The 21,938-nt window shown below is 42.4% G+C and overlaps 1 protein-coding gene across 13 annotated transcripts in view; it reads right to left on the reverse strand.

The window, feature by feature from the left end:
* The window catches only part of LOC122553234 (bifunctional heparan sulfate N-deacetylase/N-sulfotransferase 4-like), an 879,937-nt gene that overhangs the window by 91,726 nt on the left and 766,273 nt on the right, over positions 1–21,938 (reverse strand). For all 13 annotated transcript variants that reach the window (XM_043696825.1, XM_043696838.1, XM_043696832.1 and 10 more), the window contains one exon: positions 13,422–13,550. In XM_043696825.1, the coding sequence (XP_043552760.1) occupies positions 13,422–13,550 (129 nt within the window). The remainder of the gene's footprint in view (positions 1–13,421; positions 13,551–21,938) is intronic.

The following is a 21,938-nucleotide window of genomic DNA, read 5'->3' on the forward strand; positions in this document are numbered from 1 at the left end:
GTTGGGTGGGCTTGGATCGGCGCAACATCGAGGGCCAAAGGGCCTGTACTGCACTGTATTCTTCTATGTTCTATGTTCTATCTTTGGACTATGGGAGGAAACCCACGCAGACACGGGGAGAACGTGCAAACTCCACACAGACAGTTGCCCGCGGCTGGAATTGAACCTGGATGTATTCTTCTATGTTCTATGTTCTATCTTTGGACTATGGGAGGAAACCCACGCAGACACGGGGAGAACGTGCAAACTCCACACAGACAGTTGCCCGCGGCTGGAATTGAACCTGGGACCCTGGTGCTGTGAGGCAGCAGTGTTAACCATTGAGCCACCATGCCGCCCCAAATGGTGGTAACAATTTGATCAATCTGTCCCACAGACTGTTAAAGTGCAAGTGTTATTCACATTTAAAAGAATTTATATTGCGCGTATTCCAAGTATTAGAATTCATCATGAATATAATTTGTGCATATTCATCATTATCTTTTCTCCTTCCTCAAAAGATCATGAGACCTTTCAAAGATCCTGACACTGTATTCTGGATAGTTCACTTATGTTACTTAAAGCAATTACTAATGGTTCCTTAAGTATTTAAGGATTTAGGATGTATTTCCCGACTAACTCAATTCTGTTGTTCTGCTGTAAAGTCAGATTTTCTAAAACTGTTTTCACTCGGCTTAATTTTAATCTTTCCCTTTAGTGATAGCTGTATCTTGTTTTCAACAAGTTGGTAACCATTGAACCTTCTCTTCTCTGTAGCTCAGAGCAATGTCTCATTTGTTCCCGGAATTCTAAAGGAAATGATAGTTTCTCCGGGAGGTTTTTCTCAAGACATTTAATTAAATAACCTTCTTCTTCAAGAGCACAAGTTAGAACCTAATTCCTGTTCATATGAGGCACATCAGCATATCATCCAGCAACTCAAAGTTTTGTACCTACGCAGGGAGCCCAGCTGCATATATATTTGACAGAGTTTTAATGTGTAGTCACTCATCCACTTAATCTTTCCACTCCACTCAGAGTCAGAGGGCAGCAGAAGATGGTTTAAACTTTCTTTCTACCATTTTCCACAATGGACAAGGATTTAGTTTTCTGTCAGTTGTTGCTTTTGCAATTTTCAAACTTTATATTTAGACAATTACCTTCTGTTATCTTGTTCTAGATTGTATATCTAGGTGAAGGACAGAGCTGAAGTCAATTGTTACATGCTTATAAGCTTGTACATACAGTGATACACATTACAAACATGCATCTCCTCACCTAACAGCACAACAGTTTCAGCATGTTCCTACACAGACAAACCCAAATAATTGCCCATTAAATATACACAGGCAATTAAATATTCAATTACTATTCAAATAGTAGTGGAACACTCTGGATGTAAGTTTTCTCACAGAGCTAGAATGTTCGTTTTCAGATGTTTTGTCACCATACTAGGTAACATCATCAGTGAGCCTATGGTGAAGCACTGGTGTTAGTGACCCACTTTCTAAATAGTAGTGCTTCACCTGATGATGTTACCTAGTATGGTGACAAAACGTCTGAAAACAAAACTTTCAGTGTGAGCAAACTTACATCCAGAACCTCAACCTGAACTACAAATCTTCTTAAAACTCACTAACACCAGTGGAGTGCTGTTCTACTTCTTCCCCAACTTCCCAAAATATTGAGACATCTTTCCATGGTAACCTTTTAACCTTCTCCCACTCCCCCCCTCTCAATATTTAATTGAAGAGGGCATTCTACTAAAATAATTATCCATAGATGTCAATGGTCTTTCATAATATGCAAGTATGTTGCGTGAGATAATGGCTCAGTGCAGTTGCTTAAGTGCAATATTGCAACTTGTGCTAGAAAGAATGGCTGTATTTGTGAATGGTTCAGCTTTTTTACCCAGCAGTCATTGCTGATTGAATTGCCATACACTGCTATTGATGAGATTGAGTTGGATTCACTGGATCAAAAGCTAAAGAATGTACTGGATAAATTTGACCTCCAGTAACAGTAAATTGCAGCTTAACTGGTTCTGAAACCTGGTTCAGGCCTATCTCTTGTATTCTGGGATTTTGTTCATGCAAAATCTTACACAACCATTAATGCACACAGATTCCCAAAGCAGCTTAGACAGTATTTTTGGAAGGATGTCCTTCACACTTACTCATTGTCCTCATAGACAACAAGACATTGAATTTTAAATGTAGCATCCTAATTAAAGAAGCAAAATTTCAAAAGTTATCAATATGGATGAAACTTGAAAAGAAATTAACACATTGATTGCAGATTAAAAATATCTCTACATATGGGGGGAGTCTTTCTGATTCATGACTTTCATTCGAGATCTAACTTTCACTTTCTTGCCTTGCCAGTGTCTTTCTCTCTCTTAAGGGATAAACTTCCTCCTGCTGTGTAAATGAGCCAGCACTTATTAAGCTGTTATGCTGTCTCTAGTTGCATCATAAAATCTGATATTTTTCAGCAATGCTGAAACAACAATGTGAGATTAGATTAGATTCCCTACAGTGTGGAAACAGGCCCTTCAGGCCAACCAGTCCACACCGACCCTCCGAAGAGTAACCCACCCAGACCCATTTCCCTCTGACTCATGCACCTCACACTACGGGCAATTTAGCATGGCCAATTCACATAAACTGCACATTTTTGGACTGTGGGAGGAAACCGGAGCACCCGGAGGAAACCCATGCAGACACGGGGAGAATGTGCAAACTCCACACAGCCACCCAAGGCTGGAATCGAACCTGGGACCCTGGTGCTTTGAGGCAGCAGTGCTAACCACTGAGCCACCGTGCCGCCCGTGATTGGATCCAAAAACAGAAATTGCTGGAGAAACTCAGCATGTCTGGCAAAGTTGGTGGAATGAAAGCAGAGTTAATGTTACAAGACCAGACACCTTCTTCAAAATTGATGGTAGCGAGGAAAAGATAGTATCTATGCTGAAGACAGGGGGATGGGAATAAGAGGCACTTTTATAATGTAGGCAACACAACTATTAATTTGTACACATTATGGTCCAACAAACAGTAATGTGATAATGACCAGATAATCTGTTCTTTGGTGATGTTGCTTGAGGCTTACACATTGTCAGATCATCAGGGAGAACTACCTTGCTCTACTTTGACGATGGAGTTGGAATCTTTTAAATCTACATATAATGAGCAGATGTGAAATGACACTTTAACCCATAACCTTCTGTCTCAGCGGTGAGTGTGCTACAAACTGAGCCAAGATTGATACAAATATATTCCATCATTAAAGCATAGAGACTGTGAATAACTGTCCAATTAATGTCCTACACTCTTACAACATCTATTCAGTGTTTAACGCAGTAATTAACTTATTTTAGGAGCAAATTACTGCAAACGCTGAAATCTGTACTGAAAACAGAAACTGCTGGAAATCACAGTGGGTCAGGTCACATCAGCAGAGAGAGGGCTTAACGTTTTGAATCTAGAGCTCTGGTGAAGAGTCATCTCAAACCAATATGTTAGCATGTCTCTCTCCACAAATGCTGTTTAACCTATTTTGTTTTGTTCAACTAGAGAATTAACATTATTTTCATAAACCCCTCCCAAAAAATGTTGGAGAATGTATGTGATCATCTGATAATTGCCAGATCTTGAAATAAAAATAAATCAGTTTTCCATCTCACTTTGCCCTGAGTAAGCATCAGTCACTCTGTGAATATTTAATTTGTGACTTCATTTAGGATTGGTGAGGTTTCACTAACAGCACAGAGTCTTTTTACATGAATTGTGAAACTTGGCTTATTAGTCCAACCCCCATATTCCCTACTTTGCTACAAGGCTACGTTTCCACTCTGCTGGAGGAACAGACCTCGCATTCGCATCGGCCCTACAATAACTTTCATGTTCTTGTAGCTTTTTCTCTAGCTTACACTTTGTCCATGAAAATGTTGTGCAAGACAAGTCTACTGGGTTAGTCTGTAAAAGGGTCATTAGATCTAACAATGCCAAAGATGCCAGAAAAAGTTATTTTCTATTTTCACAGAGCATTTCCTTTCGGCTGTTTTGTGTTCTGTATACTGATTTGTGCACTCTGGCTAACAATAACTACACTTACTGGCAATTGTTTCATAGAGTATTCTTATTTGCAGTCTCAGTAACTTGCAGAAACATAGAAATTAGCGGAATGGTAGTGGAATTAAATGAAATGATTTAGATAAGAAAGAAGAGCTGACTGAGTATCTGTTTGACTAAGTGGTGGTACTATCACCTTGGAGTCAGTAGTATGAGAATTCAATCTTTAATCTAAGACACATGAGCCTGCAATCTAGTTGACAATTTAGAGCAGGAGTGTTTTTTTCTGGACAAAGTATTTTTCCTATCTGGGTAGATGTAAAGGTTCCCTTATTGATGATTTGCAGAAGAGTGGAATGCTTTCCAAGAGTCCTTGTCAAAAAGTTATCCCTTAATCAATATTTCCAAAGGTTGTTCATCTCATTTTTTTTCTTGAGGTCATTCCACCCAAAACGTTAACTCTGATTTCTCTCCACAGATGCTGCCAGACCTGCTGAGTTTTTTTCAGCAATTTCTGATTTTGTTCATCTCATTGTTTAACAACACCCTGAGGTTTGCATTTCATCACTCAAGGCTACTTCAAACAAAATCAGAAATTGCTGGAGAATCACAGCAGGTCTAGCAGTATCTGTGGGAAGAAAGCAGAGTCAACGTTTCGGGTTCCTTGACCCCTTTTCGGAACTGATTGCAGGGAAAAAGTGATGTATATGCAACAGTGGGGTAAGACGGGGGGTTAAAGGAGTGAACAACTGGTGGAGGTGGAACCCAGAGAGACACAGAACAGCAATTGGGCAGACAAGGGAATCGATAATGGGAGACAAGAGGGAGGCAATGGGCTAGTGGTATTATTTATTAATCCAGAGCCCTTGTAATGTTCTGGGCACCTGGGTTTGAATCCTGTCATGGCAGATGGTGGCATTTAAATTTGATAAAAAATATCTGGTATCAAGACTCTAAGGGTGACAGTGAAAGAAACATTGTCGAATGTTGGAAAAACCCATCTGGTTTACTAACGTCCTTTAGGGAAGGAAACTGCCATCTTTAGCTGGTCTAGCCTATATATGACTCCAGGCCCAGTGCAATGTAGTTGACATTTAACTGCCCTAAGGACACTGTGGGATGGGGAATAAATACTGACATGGTCAGTGACCCCCACATTTGGTGAATGAATATGAAAGAAAAAAGATGAGTGGGGAGGAAGAAAATAATAAAGACCACGAGTAAGAGAAAATGGCTTGGTTGAAATGAAAGCAGCCCATGGGGTGACAAGGTATGGAGTGTGGGGATGGGTAAAGGACAGGTTCTATAAGTAGCAAACTAATTCGAAGGACTACTTCAAAAGTCATTCTCGACTGTGAAGTGACTTGGAACATACTGGGGTCACAAAAGGAACTTCAGAGGAAACTCAATTATCCCAATACCAATTATCTGAAAATTGGATTATCCGAAAGAGATCTCGAAGTCCCGAAGGAAACATTACATCAAAGATGCGTTTCCAACAGTGTTCGCGTCTTTTGATTAAACAAGCGCTGTCTCCAAATGACTGACTTTCTGCCCTCTCTCTCTCTCCCCACATTTTCCCTGGAGTTTTACAGAATGGTGTACCCTAAATCCCTCTTCCCCAGAGAATCTCTCCAACATTGTCCTGAATAGGGCAAAGGTGGAACCTGGCAAAACGTTGTGGTAAAAAGGTGTGTGTGTGTGTGTGCGCAATTTGGAGACTTACCCCACACAGGCAACTGCAGCAATGTGGTTGTTGGTGTCCAGTCCAGCTTCCCCGGAGAGGGGCGAATGTCTACGGGGTTGTGGGGCGATATTAGACGAGATTGGGGGGAGGGGCGATGTTGCACTGGGTTGGAGGCGGTTGCAGTGTTGGATGGGTTTGGGGGCAGGGACTTGTGGGCGGGGACTTGCGCACTGTGTGCTGCTGCAATCTCCTGAACGGGAGCAGACTTTAAAAGTGCCGAGCCCCAGAGGAAAAGCATTTAATCAATTAACCAAATAATCGATTATCCGAACGAAATAGTGCCCGCCCATCAAGTTTGGATAATCGAGGTTCCCCTGTATTTAGATGAAACTCCCTTCTGTCTGAACGGAAGGTAGAAATAGATGTTATTACATCAATGAACAACGTTGACAGCTGTTACTACTCAAGACCAACATAGAGTCATAGAGACGTACAGCATGGAAACAGACCCTTCGGTCCAACCCGTCCATGCCGATCAGCTATCCCAGGAGCTCCCTCTTGTAGTTGCGGATGTTACAATGGTCCCATTTTTTAGCTTCTTTCCCACTGAATAGCACAGCCTAGCTGCTCAATACAATCACACCACTACAAAACACAATAATTGTCCTGTGCCCAACCTGAAGCCTTTTCTCCGTCTCACTAAGAAATCACATTATGTTACAATAGTTTGACTTGTGAAGACATTGGAATATACAAAGGCGATTAGGCTTTCAATTGCTCATTGTAGGTTGAATGTAGTCCCTGTTTGATATGCAATAATAGAATGGCTGGATCACTTGATTGTTTTGACACACTCGACCAGTGAATCCAATAGACATTTTGTGCCAAGCAAGTTGGAATTATTTACCTAGCACAGTGGATAATTCAGCATTCTTACCTTGCCAAGTATCTTCCAGTATGATATTTTTTCCATATCTACTTCTGGTGATTGTGTTATATCAGTAAGCTAACCATTAATGGTGAAAGCAACAAGAAAATCATTTATTGTGCACTCGGAGGAAAACATTCCAAGATGTTTTAGAGCACCATTATCAAACAAAATTTTGATACAAAACCAAATAAGCAGATATAAGAGATGATCAAAAACTTTGTCAAGGAGGAAGGTTGTAAGATGCATCTCAAAGGAGGCTGGGGTGGGGGAGGGGTAGTGAGTTAGGAATCAGGGGCTCCAGAAATGTGAAGGCATGGAGATGAATGCCCTAGCAAGAGGCTAGAATTGAAAAATCCAAAAACTTCAGAAGGTGTGGGGTGGGAGGAGATTAAATGAGATCAAGCAGGCATTTGCAAACAGAAATAAGAATCTTTAAATTGAAGTGTGCCTCAATCTAAAGCAAGTCTCGGAGCATGCGGGTGATGGTCAACAGGACACAGTGTGAATTAAAACATGAGCTGCAATGTTTGGCAAGCTTATGGGAGCCAGCCAGGAATGTGTACGCTTTGTTGTAGTAAAGGAATGGGGGATGAAAGTTTCAGCAGCATATGAGTTGAGTGGGTCAGAGATAGGCAATGATATAGAGATGGAAGCAGAGCCCCTCTGTGACAGCATGAGTAGATCATTAGAAACTCACCTTGGGGTCAAGAGCAATGAAAGGCTGTAAAAAAAATGGGCTGGAGAATTTACATGGAAGGAATGATTAAGGACAATAAGGCAGTAAATTCAGAGATTTGGGCAGCACGGTGACTCAGTGGTTAGCACTGCTGCCTGACAGTATCAGGAACCCGGGTTCGATTCCAGCCTGGGGCGACTGTGTGGAGTTTGCACATTCTCCTCAAGTATGCGTGGGTTTCCTCCAGGTGCTTCTATTTCCTCCCACAGTCTATAGATGTGCAGGTTAGGTGAATTGGCCATGCTAAGTTGCCCATAGTGTTCAGTGATGTGTAGGTTTGGTGTGTTAGTCAGGGGTAAATGTAGAATAATAGGGGTAGGGGAATGGATCTGGATTGGATACTGTTCAGAGGGTCATTCAGAGGGACGTGTTGGGTCAGAGGGTCATTCAGAGGGACGTGTTGGGCCAAAGGGCCTGTTTCACACTGTAGGGATTCTATGATTCTAAATTCAGACAAGTGAGAAAATGATACATAGAGATGGCTGTCACCAAGGTCAGAATTACTCACAGTAGAGGTTGAAGGAGGAAAGCAGTGAAAATATCGGTCTCTGAAACATTGACAATAATACCTGGTTGGGGTATAGCAGAGAATGAGGAAGCCAAAATAAGTCAGTGAGGACAAGGGCCGATACATGAACAAGAATGAAGCAAATATAGAGGCATCAGAGGTTTGGACGGCTGAATGAAGAGTGGAAGGTGTGGGGGCCAGTCAAGAGAGTATCACTATCATGTCTAGATGTAACAAAAGAAAGGATAAGAGTTTCAGGCTGAAACAGGACTAAAGATGGGCAATGAGCGATGGTGTCAGGGGATCAGCATAGGACCAAAAAAGAGGATGATGAGAAGGTGAACATTCCAGGTCAACCTAAGCTGGTGGCCATTCAGCAAGTTGGAATTTGAGGTGGGAGGTGGAGTCTCTCAAAGTGGTCCAATACAACGGCTTTAATCTCCCCATTGTCAAATTGGAGTAAACTTCAGCTCACCCAGGACCGGGCAAAGAGAGGAGTGGTGTCAGAAGAGGTATAGTCAGTCTGCACATCATTCACCTGGAACCTGAAGTGATATTTTCATGTGGCATCTGGTCTGTTTGTGGATGAGAAAATATTGGCATCAAGGATATATCCTTGAGGAACCCCAAAGACGATGGTGCAGTGACAGGAAGAGAAGCCACATGGAAAAGTTGGGAGGTCATGTTGCAGCTGTACAAGATATTGGTTAGGCCACTTTTGGAATATTGCGTGCAATTCTGGTCTCCTACCTATTGGAAGGACGTTGTGAAACTTGAAGGGGTTCAGAAAAGATTTAAGGATATTGCCAGGGTTGGAGGTTTGAGCTATAGGGAGAGGTTGAATAGGCTGGGCCTGTTTTTCCTGGAGCGTCGGAGGCTGAAGGGTTACCTTCTAGAGGTTTATAAAATCATGAAGGGCATGCATAGGATAAATAGCCAAGGTCTTTTCCCTGGGGTGGGGGAGTCCAGAACTAGAGGGCATAGGTTTAGAGTTAGAGGGGAAAGATATGAAAGAGACCTAAGGGGCAACTTTTTCACGCAGAGAGTAGTGGATGTATGGAATGAGCTGGCAGAGGAAGTGGTGGAGGCTGAGACAATTACAACATTTAAAAGGCATCTGGATGGATATATGAATAGGAAGGGTTTGGAGGGATATGGGCCAGGGGCTGGCAGGTGGGACTAGATTGGGTTGGGATATCTGGTCGGCATGGATGGGTTGGACCGGAGGGTCTGTTTCTGTGTTGTACATCTCTATGACTCCATAATTAAACTCACTTGATGAAGTTCTAACTGAGCATACGCCACCTAGTGACAGACATATGTCAATGCAAGGAAAACTACCTGAATTGATCAATGTCTGCCACTAGGTGGAGCTCAGGCCTTCATGAAAGGGCAGAATGTCAGAAAAGGCCACTTTAAAGGGTAAGAAAAGAGGGTGGGAATGAGAGACAAGAGATGGGGATGTTGAAAGGGGACTGAGGGCAGAGACAGGGACAACTGGAGGAAGGCTGGAAGACTGAATGTGGGAATGCAAGCATGTAGAGAGGGCTTTGAGAGCAGACAGGCCATTCTAGAGGTCTATGACAGTCCAAAAAAATGAGATTCACAACATTTAGTGATATTAGGTATATCATTAGTTATATTAACATAATTGTATTAATATTATTAATATTAATAATTGTCAATAAATTAAAAAAATTAATCACAACCACCTGATAAAGGAGCAGCACTCTGAAAGCTAGTGCTTCCAAATAAACCTGTTGGACTATAACCTGGTGTGTGATTTTAAACTTTGTACACCCCAGTCCAACACCAGCATCTCCAAATCATGACAAATAAGTAATGTGGCATATGAATTTCAGTATTGCTGTGATGCTAGGCATGTAGGCCATAGATCCCAAAGGCTAGTCCACTTGTGGACAGCAATAACACGGAAGCACTTTGCACTTATTTCAACTTAACAAAATAGATAACAATCGTTCTTTAATTTGTTACTCAGGGCAATGTTTTGACCGGAGCCATCCTGCATGGTTTACATTAAAAGAAACTTGGTGATTAATTGCCACTCATCATGTGGCTGGTGCATTCTCCATGGAAGGGCCCCTATCGATCAGAGTCCACACGTCAACCTGTGAATACTTTTCTCATCCAGTACAATGTGATGTTCTTTTGTGCATTGTCTCACCATAGCAGGTTGAACATGGGCAAGGAAACAGTGGCTGATCACCAGGCACCTCAACCACACCCCCTCAAAAGACTGGGCTGATGAAAGAGCACTGCTTCAACCTGATCTCCCTTGGAAGAATCATTGACTGTACAGAATGCCAATCGGTTGGAGGGTGTCATTGTTAATTATGACTCAGCAGTAGCACAACTGACCAAGCTGGAGTTCTAAAAGTACATATTGCTAGAAACATACATCACCTCATTCTCACCAACCTGCCTGTAACACTGCATATGCCCATGACAGCATCAGCGGGAGTATTTGTGGAGACGCCATCCATTGTGTGGTATTATCACTGTGCTCCATGAAATACATTTGGAACATATCTACCAACTTAAGATGGTATATCATGAGCAATAATGAGCCGTCAGCAGCAGTAGAATCATACGCCATAACAATCTACCACCTCAAGGCCTGGTGCCTGTCCCCCACTCCACCTTTACCATGATGCCTGGTTCAGTGAAGAGTGCAAGAGGCTATGCCAGGAGCAGCATCAGGCATGCCTAAAATTGAGATGTCAAGCTGGTGAAGCTACCAAACAGGAATTCCAAACAGCATACTAGCAAATGAAAGACAGGGCTAAGTGACTCCAAACTACTTGGTCAGATCTGAGCTCTGCAGTCTTGTCACCACCCAGTCATGAATGAGGATACTTAAACAACTCACTGGAGGAGGAAATTCCATAAATATCTCCATTCTTAATGATGGAAGAACCCAACGCATCAGTACAAAAGGCAAGGCTGAAGCATTTGTAATAATATTCAGCCAAAAGTGCTGAGCAGATATTCTATCTCGGCACCTCCCAGTGGTTCCCCAACATCACAATGCCAGTTTTCAGCCAATTTCATTTACATCATGTGATATCAAGAACTGGCTGAAGGCTGGATACTACGTAGGCTAGGAGCCTGATAACAGTCATAGAGTCATAAAGTCATAGAGATGTTAAAGATGTCTGCTCCAGAACTTGCTGTTCCTCTTGCTCTTCCAGTACAGTTACAGTCAGCAGCAACCCAACAATGTGGAAAATTGCCCAGGTATGTCCTGTACACAAAAACACAGGACAAATCCAATGCAGCCATTACTGTCCCATCAGTTTACTCTTGATAATCAGTAAAGTGACGGACGGTATTATCAATGGTGCTATCAAACAGCACCTGCACAGCCATAACCTGCTCAGTGACATCCAGTATGGGTTCCACCAGGGCCACTCAGCTCCTGACCTTATTACAGCCTTGGTTCAAGCAGGGACAAAAGAACTGAATTCCAGAGGTGGGGTGAGAGTCACAGCTCCTGACATCAAGGTGGCATTCAACTTAGTGTGGCATCAAGGAGCCCTAGCAAAACTGGAATCAATGGGTAACAGGGAGCAAACTCTCCATTTGTTTGATTTATACCTGGCACATAAGAAGTTGGTTGTGGTTTTTGGAGATCAGCCATTTCAACTCAAGGAGTCTCTGAAGGAGTTGCTGAGGATAGTGTCCTCGGCCTAACCATCTTCATCTGCTTCAATGACCTTCCCTTTATCATAAGGTCAAAAGTGGGATGTTCGCCGATGATTGCACAATGTTGAGCACCATTCATGACTCCTCAGATGCTGGAGCAGTCAATGTTCAAATGCAGTGAGATCTGGACCATGTCCAGACTTAGTCTGATAAGTGACAGTAACATTTGAGCTATACAAATGCCAGGCAAGGCCATCTCCAATAAGATACAATCTAGCCATTGCTCCTTGACTTCAATGGCATGATCACTGGTGAATCGCCCAGTATCAACATCCTGGGGGCTACTATTAATTAGAAACTGAACTGAACTAACCATATAAAGGAATTATGAGAGGCTTAGAGAGTGCAGAAAGCTTTTCCATTGCTGTGGAAATGAATGAACAGGGGCATAGATGGAAGGTAAGGGACAGGATGTTAAGAAGGTGTATGAAGAAACTTTTTTTTCACCCAGAGGATGGTGGCAAGCTGGAATGCAGTGCCAGTAAGGGTGGTAAAGACAAAAACCCTCATCATATTTAAGAGGTTTATTGATGGACACTTGTGATGCCATTGGCTATGTACTGGAAAGTGGGATTACAATAGCCAGGTCATTGTTGCTGATTGGCAGAGACTGGTTGGGCTGAAGGCTATTTTCCTGTAATGTAGGTCTCTACAATGCTATAAATACTTTGGCTGTGAGAGCAGGTTAGAGGCTAAAAATTCTGTGGAGAGTAACTCCCTTGCTGATTCCAAAAGCCCGTCTACCATCTACAAGGCAGAAGTCAGAAGTTTGATGGAATACTCTCCACTTGCCTGGATGGGTGCAGCTCCAATAACTGTCAAGAAGCTTGACACTATCGAGGACAATGAAGCCGACAAGCATTCACTCTGTCCATCAATGATGCTCAGGAGCAATGTGTAGCATTTACAAGTTGCAGGCAGAAATTCAACAGCACCCTCCAAATCCATGCCTACTACCATCTTGATGGAGATCGACAACAGATACATGGGAACACCACCACCTGCAAGTTCCCTTCTGAGCTACTCATTATCCTGACTTGAAAACATATCGCCGTTCCTTCACCGGGTCAAACCTAATGTCTCAATCTCTAACTGCATTGTGGGTTGACCCTACAGCAAATGGAGGGCAATGGTTCAAGAATGCAGCTCATCACCATCTTCTCAAGGCTAACCACATTTGGACAATAAACGTTGACCCAGCCAATGAAGCCCACAACCCATGAATGGATGCAAAATGCTGTATGGCTCTATGGGAAAAGCAGAACTAATTGGATATGTCAAAGAGGTAAGAATAACTAATTTTTCCCCTTCCTATGTTGTCTGTTTCTATAATTACTTTAATGCTGTGGCAAGGCTGGTAACCTAAATGGAGAAATATAGCAATGCAATTTGCAAGCAAGAGGAAAGGAAGTGAAGGGTGGAGCTTGGGCAATGTTATTCAAGGTCAGGGACTTCCAGACTGTTTTTCTCCTCGAGGAATGGCATTTGATTTGGAATATTTGAAAATGAGAGAGAGGTGGCTGCGGTGGTGGTTATAGTGAGCAGTACCTCAGGAGAGGAAAGGTTTTGCAATATCTGCTGGTGTTGGAGACAGAAAGGAACACCATTTGATCTGCTTTCTAACTGGTATCATTTTGAGAGGCAAACTCATGGAGAAGCTAAGTTTTGATGGTGAGGACGAACAGAAGAGAAACTTGAGAAAGGTGAGCATTGAGGGTTGCAGGCAATTTTGAGGGAAAACCAAGGTTCTCTTTGCTATGACAGATAATATGAAAACTTACTGGATTGAGAAGAACAGTGAGAAAAAGTTCTCCTCCTCTGATGCTCTTGTCCAGTTCTCTGGGGCCTCCAGGGTACTCCTTGTAGAATATGGTATGGGTGAAAAGGCCACAGGTTTGCCGTGGAAGTACCTGAGGAAGAAAATAATAGAAAAGATATATTTGACCAGATTTTCCTCAAAACCATGTCTTACACAAAGCAGAATAAATTGGAGGAAAGTAGATAATGGATGACAGAATTCAATTTAAAAAGGTCTTTGGAAAGCAGTTGGAAAGGTCAAGTAATCATTTTGCTTTTTAACAATCTTTACCTACTTCTGGAGCTGCTCAGGAAATAACATTTTCTCATGTTTGGTCTTCTATAGATAAATGCTGAGAGGTTTTGGTACAATTTCGCTCATTATATGCAAATAAGATTGCACCATTTTTATTGTAACACAAAGAACTGCTGGTGATGTTTTGCTGACACCACCTTCTGACTGGATGTTAAATCAGATGGGAAAAAGCACTCAAATCAAGTTCCTTTGCATTAACCAATTGGATCAGCTGCAAAAGAACTGAAGAACTGTGGAGGCTGGAAATCAGAAACAAAAACAGAAATTGCTGGATAAACTCAGCAGGTCTGGCAGCATCTGTGGACAGAAAACAGAGTCAACATTTCGGGTTCAGTGACCTCTCTTCAGAGCTATCAGCTGCAATATTTGCACTTTTGATGTAGATTCCAAGTCAACCTAATATGAGAAATTTTCTGCATGAATAACTCTTCAGGCTGAAATTCCAAAATGCAACTTTGCAGGGTAATTGTGCTGACTCTGAATTGTGCTGAGATACAGTCCCACAACTACTCACTATCCCATTCGTTTCCACTAACTGAACACTGCTTTTATACAGTGAGGTGTTATGATCTAGAATGCTCTATTTGGAAGGACGGGGAAAAGGAGATTCAATAACAGTCTTCAAACCTTGAAATAAATATCTTTAAAAGGTAAAGCTTTTGCAGGATTCCGTGAAAGAAGCATTGAAATGGGATTGCGGAGCTGGCAGCGGTGCCCTGGGCTGAATGGCGTTGGATTTTATGTGGCAGCAGTGTGAGCTTACAGCGATATGCAGCACAGAAACAGCCCCTTCAGTCCAACTCACCATTTTCCAGCACTTGGCCCATATCCCTCTAAACCTTTCCTGTTCGTATACCCATCCAGATGCCTTGTTGGAATTGTACCTCCTCCACCACTTCCTCTGGCAGTTCAATCCACATAAGCACTACCCTCAGCATGAAAAAGTTGCCCTTTGTCCCCTTTTAAATCTTTCCTCTCTCACCTTAAATATATATCTTCTAATTTTGGACTCACCTACACTGGAGCAAAGGCCTGGACTATTCACCATATCCACGCCCTCATGATTTTATAAATTTCTATAAGGTCACCCCTCAGCCTCCGACACTCCATGGAAAACAGCTCCAGCCTATTCAGCCTCTCCCTGTAGCTCAATCCCTCCAACCCTGGCAACATCCACATAAAGGTTTGGGCTGACTACTCAGTGGGCCCAGAGACTTGGGCAGACCACACCCACTAGATATAACAACATCACATCTGTCAGTAGAGGAGCATGGAATCAAGTCCCACATGTGGATGTGGACAGTGAGAACAGGCAGGCTAGTCAAACATGGTGGCGTTAAAACCAAATGATACCCTCTTCACAAATAAAGGTAAGTAAGTGTGGATGCTGGAAATCTGAAACAATCACAGAGAATACTGGAGAAACTCAGCAGCATCTATGGAGAGAGAAAGAGTTTTGAGTCTGGTAATGACCCTTCTTCAGAACAGAAAGGTTCTTCTGTCAAGGCAGCTGAAACTGTAGATTTTTAATACAAACATTAGAGATCAGAAATGTAACTCAGTTATTACATGCCTTCTTACAGAAAAGCAATTTGTGTTTAGCACGCTGATTTTTAGGAATCTATTAGGCATGCTAAACAAGGTATAGTCACGGAAAAGTAATCACGAGCCTTGATGTGTGGCTGATTTTCTCTCTCTTTAACTTAAGGACACCTGCAGGCTATTGTCTTGCTCATTGCTTCAGCATAAACTGCAGATCGAACACATGTCGTTAACTGGTCTGTATGTCTGGCTCCCACAGTGCAAAGACTATTTACTAATTGAACTTTTGAGCTAACTAGTTCCCACTTTTACAAAAGTCACGTGCAGTTTGAAAGAAAAAATGGTCATGCTCAGAGATTTTGGTACCCAATTATCTAACTGACAGTTGCTTAAATAGGAATTAACTGTTAAACTCTTCATTCTAAGCAGAAAGATATTTCTTAGTGACAGAAGCACTGTATATATATATATGATATGATATGATTTAAAAGTATTAGAGTTAATAAAGTAACAAATAGAATGTTACTACGTTTGAATATCTAAAGCTGAATCTCACTCCAAATTATTTTACAATATGCAATCAAACTTTCACAGAAAATGTGGTACTTATTTTTGAATGTACAAAATTAACTCCAAGTTGAATCAGCAATACGGAAACAGACTTCTATGAGAAAGATAACGGAGTTATAGAGTCATACAGCATGGAAACAGACCCTTCAGTCCAATCAGTACATGCTGAACGTAGTCCCAAACTAAACTAATCCCAACTGCCTGCTCCTGGCTCACATCCCTCCAAACCTTTCTCATTCATGGTATAAACTGAGTTGACAATACACTGTGTGTGCACTTCACCGAATTCGTGAAGACCAATTTCACCTCTTGAACCTTTAAATAATAGCTGAAAATGTGTTGCTGGAAAAGCGCAGGTCAGGCAGCATCCAGGGAACAGGAGAATCGATGTTTCGGGCATAAGCCCTTCTTCAGGAATTCCTGAAGTAGGGCTTATGCCCAAAATGTCGATTCTCCTGTTCCCTGGATGCTGCCTGACCTGCTGCGCTTTTCCAGCAACACATTTTCAGCTCTGATCTCCAGCATCTGCAGACTTCACTTTCACCTTTAAATAATACCTAGATCCATTTAAATTGCCACAAACCACTCTGGTGATGATCTGCTTTGTCAAGATGTTTAAAAACCAATGAAGTTGCCTTGTTTTCCCCCACTGCTAGAATTTCATCTTCCCAACCATGATCACAAGCCAAGTTGGAATACAGAGGTCAACTATTTCAAAAAATGAAATCTACAAATACAAGCGTTGCCAAAAGGGATATTTACTTTATTCTCCTTTTACACACTGAGCACTGGAGTACCACATTTATGTGGTATGTGCTGGTGTGTGCAATAACATAAATGGATATCCATGGGCAGCACTAAATTTCACACTCAGGAAAATTTTATCCAGTCAATGGGTGAGTTACATACAATTTGTGGACTGACAGCATTCACCAATTTGACACTTACTTTGTGTCATTAGCCCTGACTCATTCCATTTTGATATTATTACAGGATAGAAGGGGGTTATTTGTCCCATTCAGTCTGCGCTGGCCTTTCGAGCCAGCAATTTACCTTACATTACTCACTTATCTTTTCCCTGTAACCCCATAAATTTCTCTCTTTAGATAATGATTCAACTTCCTTACAAATGCATCCAATCACCCAGCCATTCAAAACCCAAGCAGTTCATTGCAGATCTGGACCTCTTGCTGAGTTTAAAAGTTTTTGCTCATCTTTTCATTGTTTCTTTCACTAGTTACGTTAACTCTGTCCCCTCTCTTTTGAATCCTTCAATCCTTTCAATAGGAAACATTTTCTCTCTGTCTGCTCTGTCTTGTCCCCTTATGGCTTTGAATACATGTATAATATTTCTTCTCAACCTTTTCTTGTCCAATGAGAACAATCCCAGCTTCTCCAATCTACCTAAGTAGCTTACGCTCTTCATGTCCAAAGCCCTTCTCATAATCTTCTTGCTAATTTCTTCACATTCTTCCTAAATTGTAGTGACCAAGACTGGGGACAATACTCAAGGTGCCAACCTTAGACATACTCTTCTTTATTGATCCCTGAGTTAAATACACTGATGATGCTTTCATTTTAGCACTGTGCACAATGTCCAACTGACTCTAGGACTGTTACAGAAATCTTCTTTTTCATGAGCTTGGATAAAAACATTGAAATATGGAAGCCAAGTTTAAACCAAACTGAATTCTGCAAAGAGGTGGAGGAGTGGCATTGCTAATCAGGGATAGTATCACAGCTACAGAAAGGGAAGTCATCAAGGAGGGTTTGTCTACAGAGTCAGTATGGGTGGAAGTCAGAAACAGGAAAGTCACTTTCTTGGGAAGTTTCTGCAGACCACCCAATATCAACAGAGACATGGAGGAGCAGATTGGGAGGCAGATTTTGGAAAGATGCAGAAGTAACAGGGTTGTTACAGTGACTTTATTGATATTGATTGGAACCTCCTTAGTTCAAATAGTTTGGATGGAGCAGTTTTTGTCAGGTGTGTCTAGGAAGGGTTCCTGACTCAATATGTAGATAGGTTGATTAGAGGGGAGGCCATATTGAATTTTGTGCTTGGCAACGAATCAGGCCAGGTGTTAGATCTCTCGGTGAGAGAACATTTCGGTGACAGTGATCACAACTTCCTGACCTTTACTATAGTGATGGAGAGGGATGGGTACAGATGGTATGGGCAAGTATCTAATTTGGGGAGAGGGAATTACAATGCTATTAGGCAGGAACTGGGGCACTTAAATTGGGAACAGATGTTTTCAAGGAAATGCACAACAGAAATGTGGAGGTTGTTTAGGAGCACTTGCTGATAGTGCTGGATTGGTTTTCCCACTGATGCAAGGAAGGGTAAAGGAACCTTGGATAACAAGGGATGTGGAATGTCTCATCAAGAGAAAGAAGGAAGCTTACTTAAGGTTGAGGATGCAAGGATTAGAGAGGTCTCTAGAGGGTTACAAGGTAGCCAGGAAGGAACTAAAGAGTGGACTTAGGAGACCAAGAAGGGGGGCATGAAAAAGCTTTAGTTTGTAGGATTAAGGAAAACCCATCGCATTCTACACTTATGTGAGGAACAAGAGGATGGCCAGAGTGATGGTAGGGCCGACCAGGGATAGTGGAGGGAACTTGTGCCTGGAGTCAGAGGAGTTAGGGGAGGTCCTTAATGAATACTTTGCTTCAGTATTCATGACTGAGAGGACCTTGACATTTCTGAGGACAGCGTGAAACAGAATGATATGTGTGAACAGGTTGATATTAAGAAGGAAGATCTGTTGACAATTTTGAAAATCATAAGGAGAGATATGTACCCTGGACCAGACAGGATATACCATATAGGTTAGTACAGGAAGTGAGAGAAGAGATTGCTGCGCCTTTGGCGATGATCTTTGCATCCTCACTGTCCACTGGAAGAGTGCCAGGTGATTGGAGGTTGGCAAATGTTATTCCCTTGTTCGAGAAAGGAAATACAGATAATCCTGGGAATTACACACCAGTCAGTCTCACCTCTGTGACGGGTAAAGTATTGGAGAGGATTCTGAGAGACAGGATTTACGATTACTTGGAAAACCATAGTTTGATTAGAGATAGTCAGCACGGCTTTGTGAGGGGCAGCTCAGGCCTCAAAAACCTTACTGAATTCTTTGTGGATGTGATAAAACATGCTGATGCTGGTAGAACAGTGGATTGTGGTGTACATGGATTTTAGCAAGACATTTGTTAAGGTTCCCCATGGTAGGGTCATTCATAAAGTAAGGTGGCATGGGATACAGGGAAATCTGGCTGTCTGGTTACAGAATTGGCTGGCACATAGAAGTCAGTGGGTGGTAGTAGATGGAAAGTATTCAGTCTGGAGCTCGGTGACCAGTGGTGTTCCACAGGGATTGGTTCTGGGACCTCGGCTCTTTGTGATTTTTATAAATGACTTGGGTGAGGAAGTGGAAGGGTGGATTAGTAAGTTTGTCATTGATGTGAAGGTTTCAGGATCTGCACTCATTCATTTGACCTTCCCGTCTCATCCTGGGCTGGTTCTGGTCTTCGGGTTGTCTCACTGAGGTGGGCTCTCTGGGTTTGGTCAGTCCATGGACACGAGATACGAGGAGCTGGAGATGCAGTGCAACTCACTGCCAGTCAAAGGTGCTCACTGGAGGCACTGTTGAAGAAGGTGCAAAAAGCAGGCAGAGCTGGGGCTCCAAGTTGCCCCGTTATCGCCCTCTTTGTGCCTTTCTCAAAGATTCTTTCAAGTCACAGCCATGAGATAACTTAAGGTTTTATCAATATCTAAAAAGAAGTGACATCTCTGCTCAGACAGTGCATTAAAGATGTAAGGTTAGAGTCTGTCTGTATCCCAACCTGGAGTCAAACTGATTCTATTTCCAAAGTAGGAATTTATAAAATGTCACATTGATTGGCTGCCTATAGATGGTGTGCTTTTTGAACAAAACAGAATGTATCTGCAAATGCAAATTCACCCCATAGTTTTATAAATGTGTGCGTGAGAAAGAGAGGTAATATGCAAGTGTGTGGGGTGGGGGTGGGGTGCGGGGAGAGAGAGAAACAGAGATTGTGTATGTGTTTGTAGGAGAGACAGAGAGTGTGTGTGTGTTCACACACGCATGTGAGAAGGTGTGTGAGTGTATGGTGTGGTGGGGTCACCTGTAGTGTGACATGAACCCAAGATCCAAGTTGAGGCTGTTCTCATGGGTACCAAACTTGGCTATCAGCCTCTGCTCAGCAACTCTTCGTTGTTGCATTTCCCGAAGTTTGCCTTGGAGAACATTCACCTGAAGATCCGAGGCCAAATGTCATTGATCACTGAAGTGATCCCCCAATGGGAGGGAACATCCCAGCCTGGTGATTGTTGCGCAGTGTTCATTCATCCATTGTCATAACATCTGCATGGTCTCGCCAACATGAAGAATATGGCGTAGTGTGTCTGCTTCTGGGAAGTACTGGATGAGAAATGGTACCCATTAGTCATATCCTGTGTCTGTCTCCCAAGTAAGTCATTACAGTTTCTCGCTGTGGCATGGCGGAACTGGCAATTAATGAGTTGAGAATCAGAGCCTGTCCTTATGAGGTGTCCTTCATAAGTGTAGCAACATGAAGTTATCTGAAGGCTTGCAGAGGAGTGAGGTGCTGAGGCATGGTATAGAGGAATCATATATTGGCGAAACCATGCAGACGCTATGACAATGGATGAATAGACACTGTGGAACATTCGCCAGACATGGATGCTCCCTCTCAGTGGGGGACCACTTCAATGGTCAGGGACATTCAGCTTCAAGTGACTGTCCTCCAAAGCGGACTTTGGGATACATAACAACACAGAGTTACCAAACAGAGGCTGATAGCCAAGTTCAGTACCCATGAGGATGGCCACATCGGGACCTTGGGCTCATGTCACACAATAGGTGACCCCACTATACACATACATGCACACACACTCCACCACACTTGTGCTCGCACTCTATCAAGCACGCACACATGGTCACACATACGCACTCACACCGTCTCTCCCACCCGCGCTCGCACATACACACACACGCACACACACACACAAACACACACACAAACACACACACAAACACACACACAAACACACACAAATATATGTGGTGAATTTGCAGATTTGTGTTTGCAGATACATTCCATTTTGTTCAAAAAATGCACAATTTTTAGGCAGTCAATCTGACATTTTATAAATTGCTGTTTTGGAAATAGAACTAGTCTGAGTGCAGGTGGGGATACAGACAGATTGTAACCTCACACATTTACTGCATTGTCTGAGCTGAGATGTCGCTTTTTTTAAAGATATTGATAAAACCTTAAGTTATCTCGGGGCTTTGACTTGAAAGACATTCTGGGATTTACATATTTCAATCGAAACCTAGATCCCCATTCTATGTGATTAAAGACTTAACAGCAAACCTAGGTATGTTCAATACATCACATCAGTTGTATGATGGTTTGATCTTTTACTATAAAATCTGTGTCCTCTGATTCTGCCTCACTAGTTACCTGACAAAAGAACAGCGCTCAGAAGCTTGTACTTTCAAATAAGTCTGTTGGACTGTAACTTGGTGTTGTGTGTTTTTGTTTATATTTCCAATGTAATTAGTCCTGATTTATTGCTGATATAATTCTAATTGATAACTGATGCAAAATTCCAATGCAGAGATGTACAGCATGGAAACAGACCCTTCAGTCCAACCCGTCCATGTCGACCAGATATCCCAACCCAATCTAGTCCCACCTGCCAGCACCCAGCCCATATCCCTCTAAACCCTTCCTATTAATATACCCAACCAAATGCCTCTTAAATGTTGCAATTGTACCAGCCTCCATCACTTCCTCTGGCAGCTCATTCCATACACGCACCACACTCTGCGTGAAAAAGTTGCCCCGTAGGTCTCTTTTATATCTTTCCCCTCTCACCCTAAACCTATGCCCTCTAGTTCTGGACTCCCTGATCCCAGGGAAAAGACTTTGTCTATTTACCCTATCCATGCCCCTCATAAATAATTTTGTAAACCTCTAGAAGGTCACCCCTCAGCCTCCGACGCTCCAGGGAAAACAG

This window comes from Chiloscyllium plagiosum, chromosome 1 (genome assembly GCF_004010195.1).
Source record: "Chiloscyllium plagiosum isolate BGI_BamShark_2017 chromosome 1, ASM401019v2, whole genome shotgun sequence".
Lineage (NCBI taxonomy): Eukaryota > Metazoa > Chordata > Chondrichthyes > Orectolobiformes > Hemiscylliidae > Chiloscyllium > Chiloscyllium plagiosum.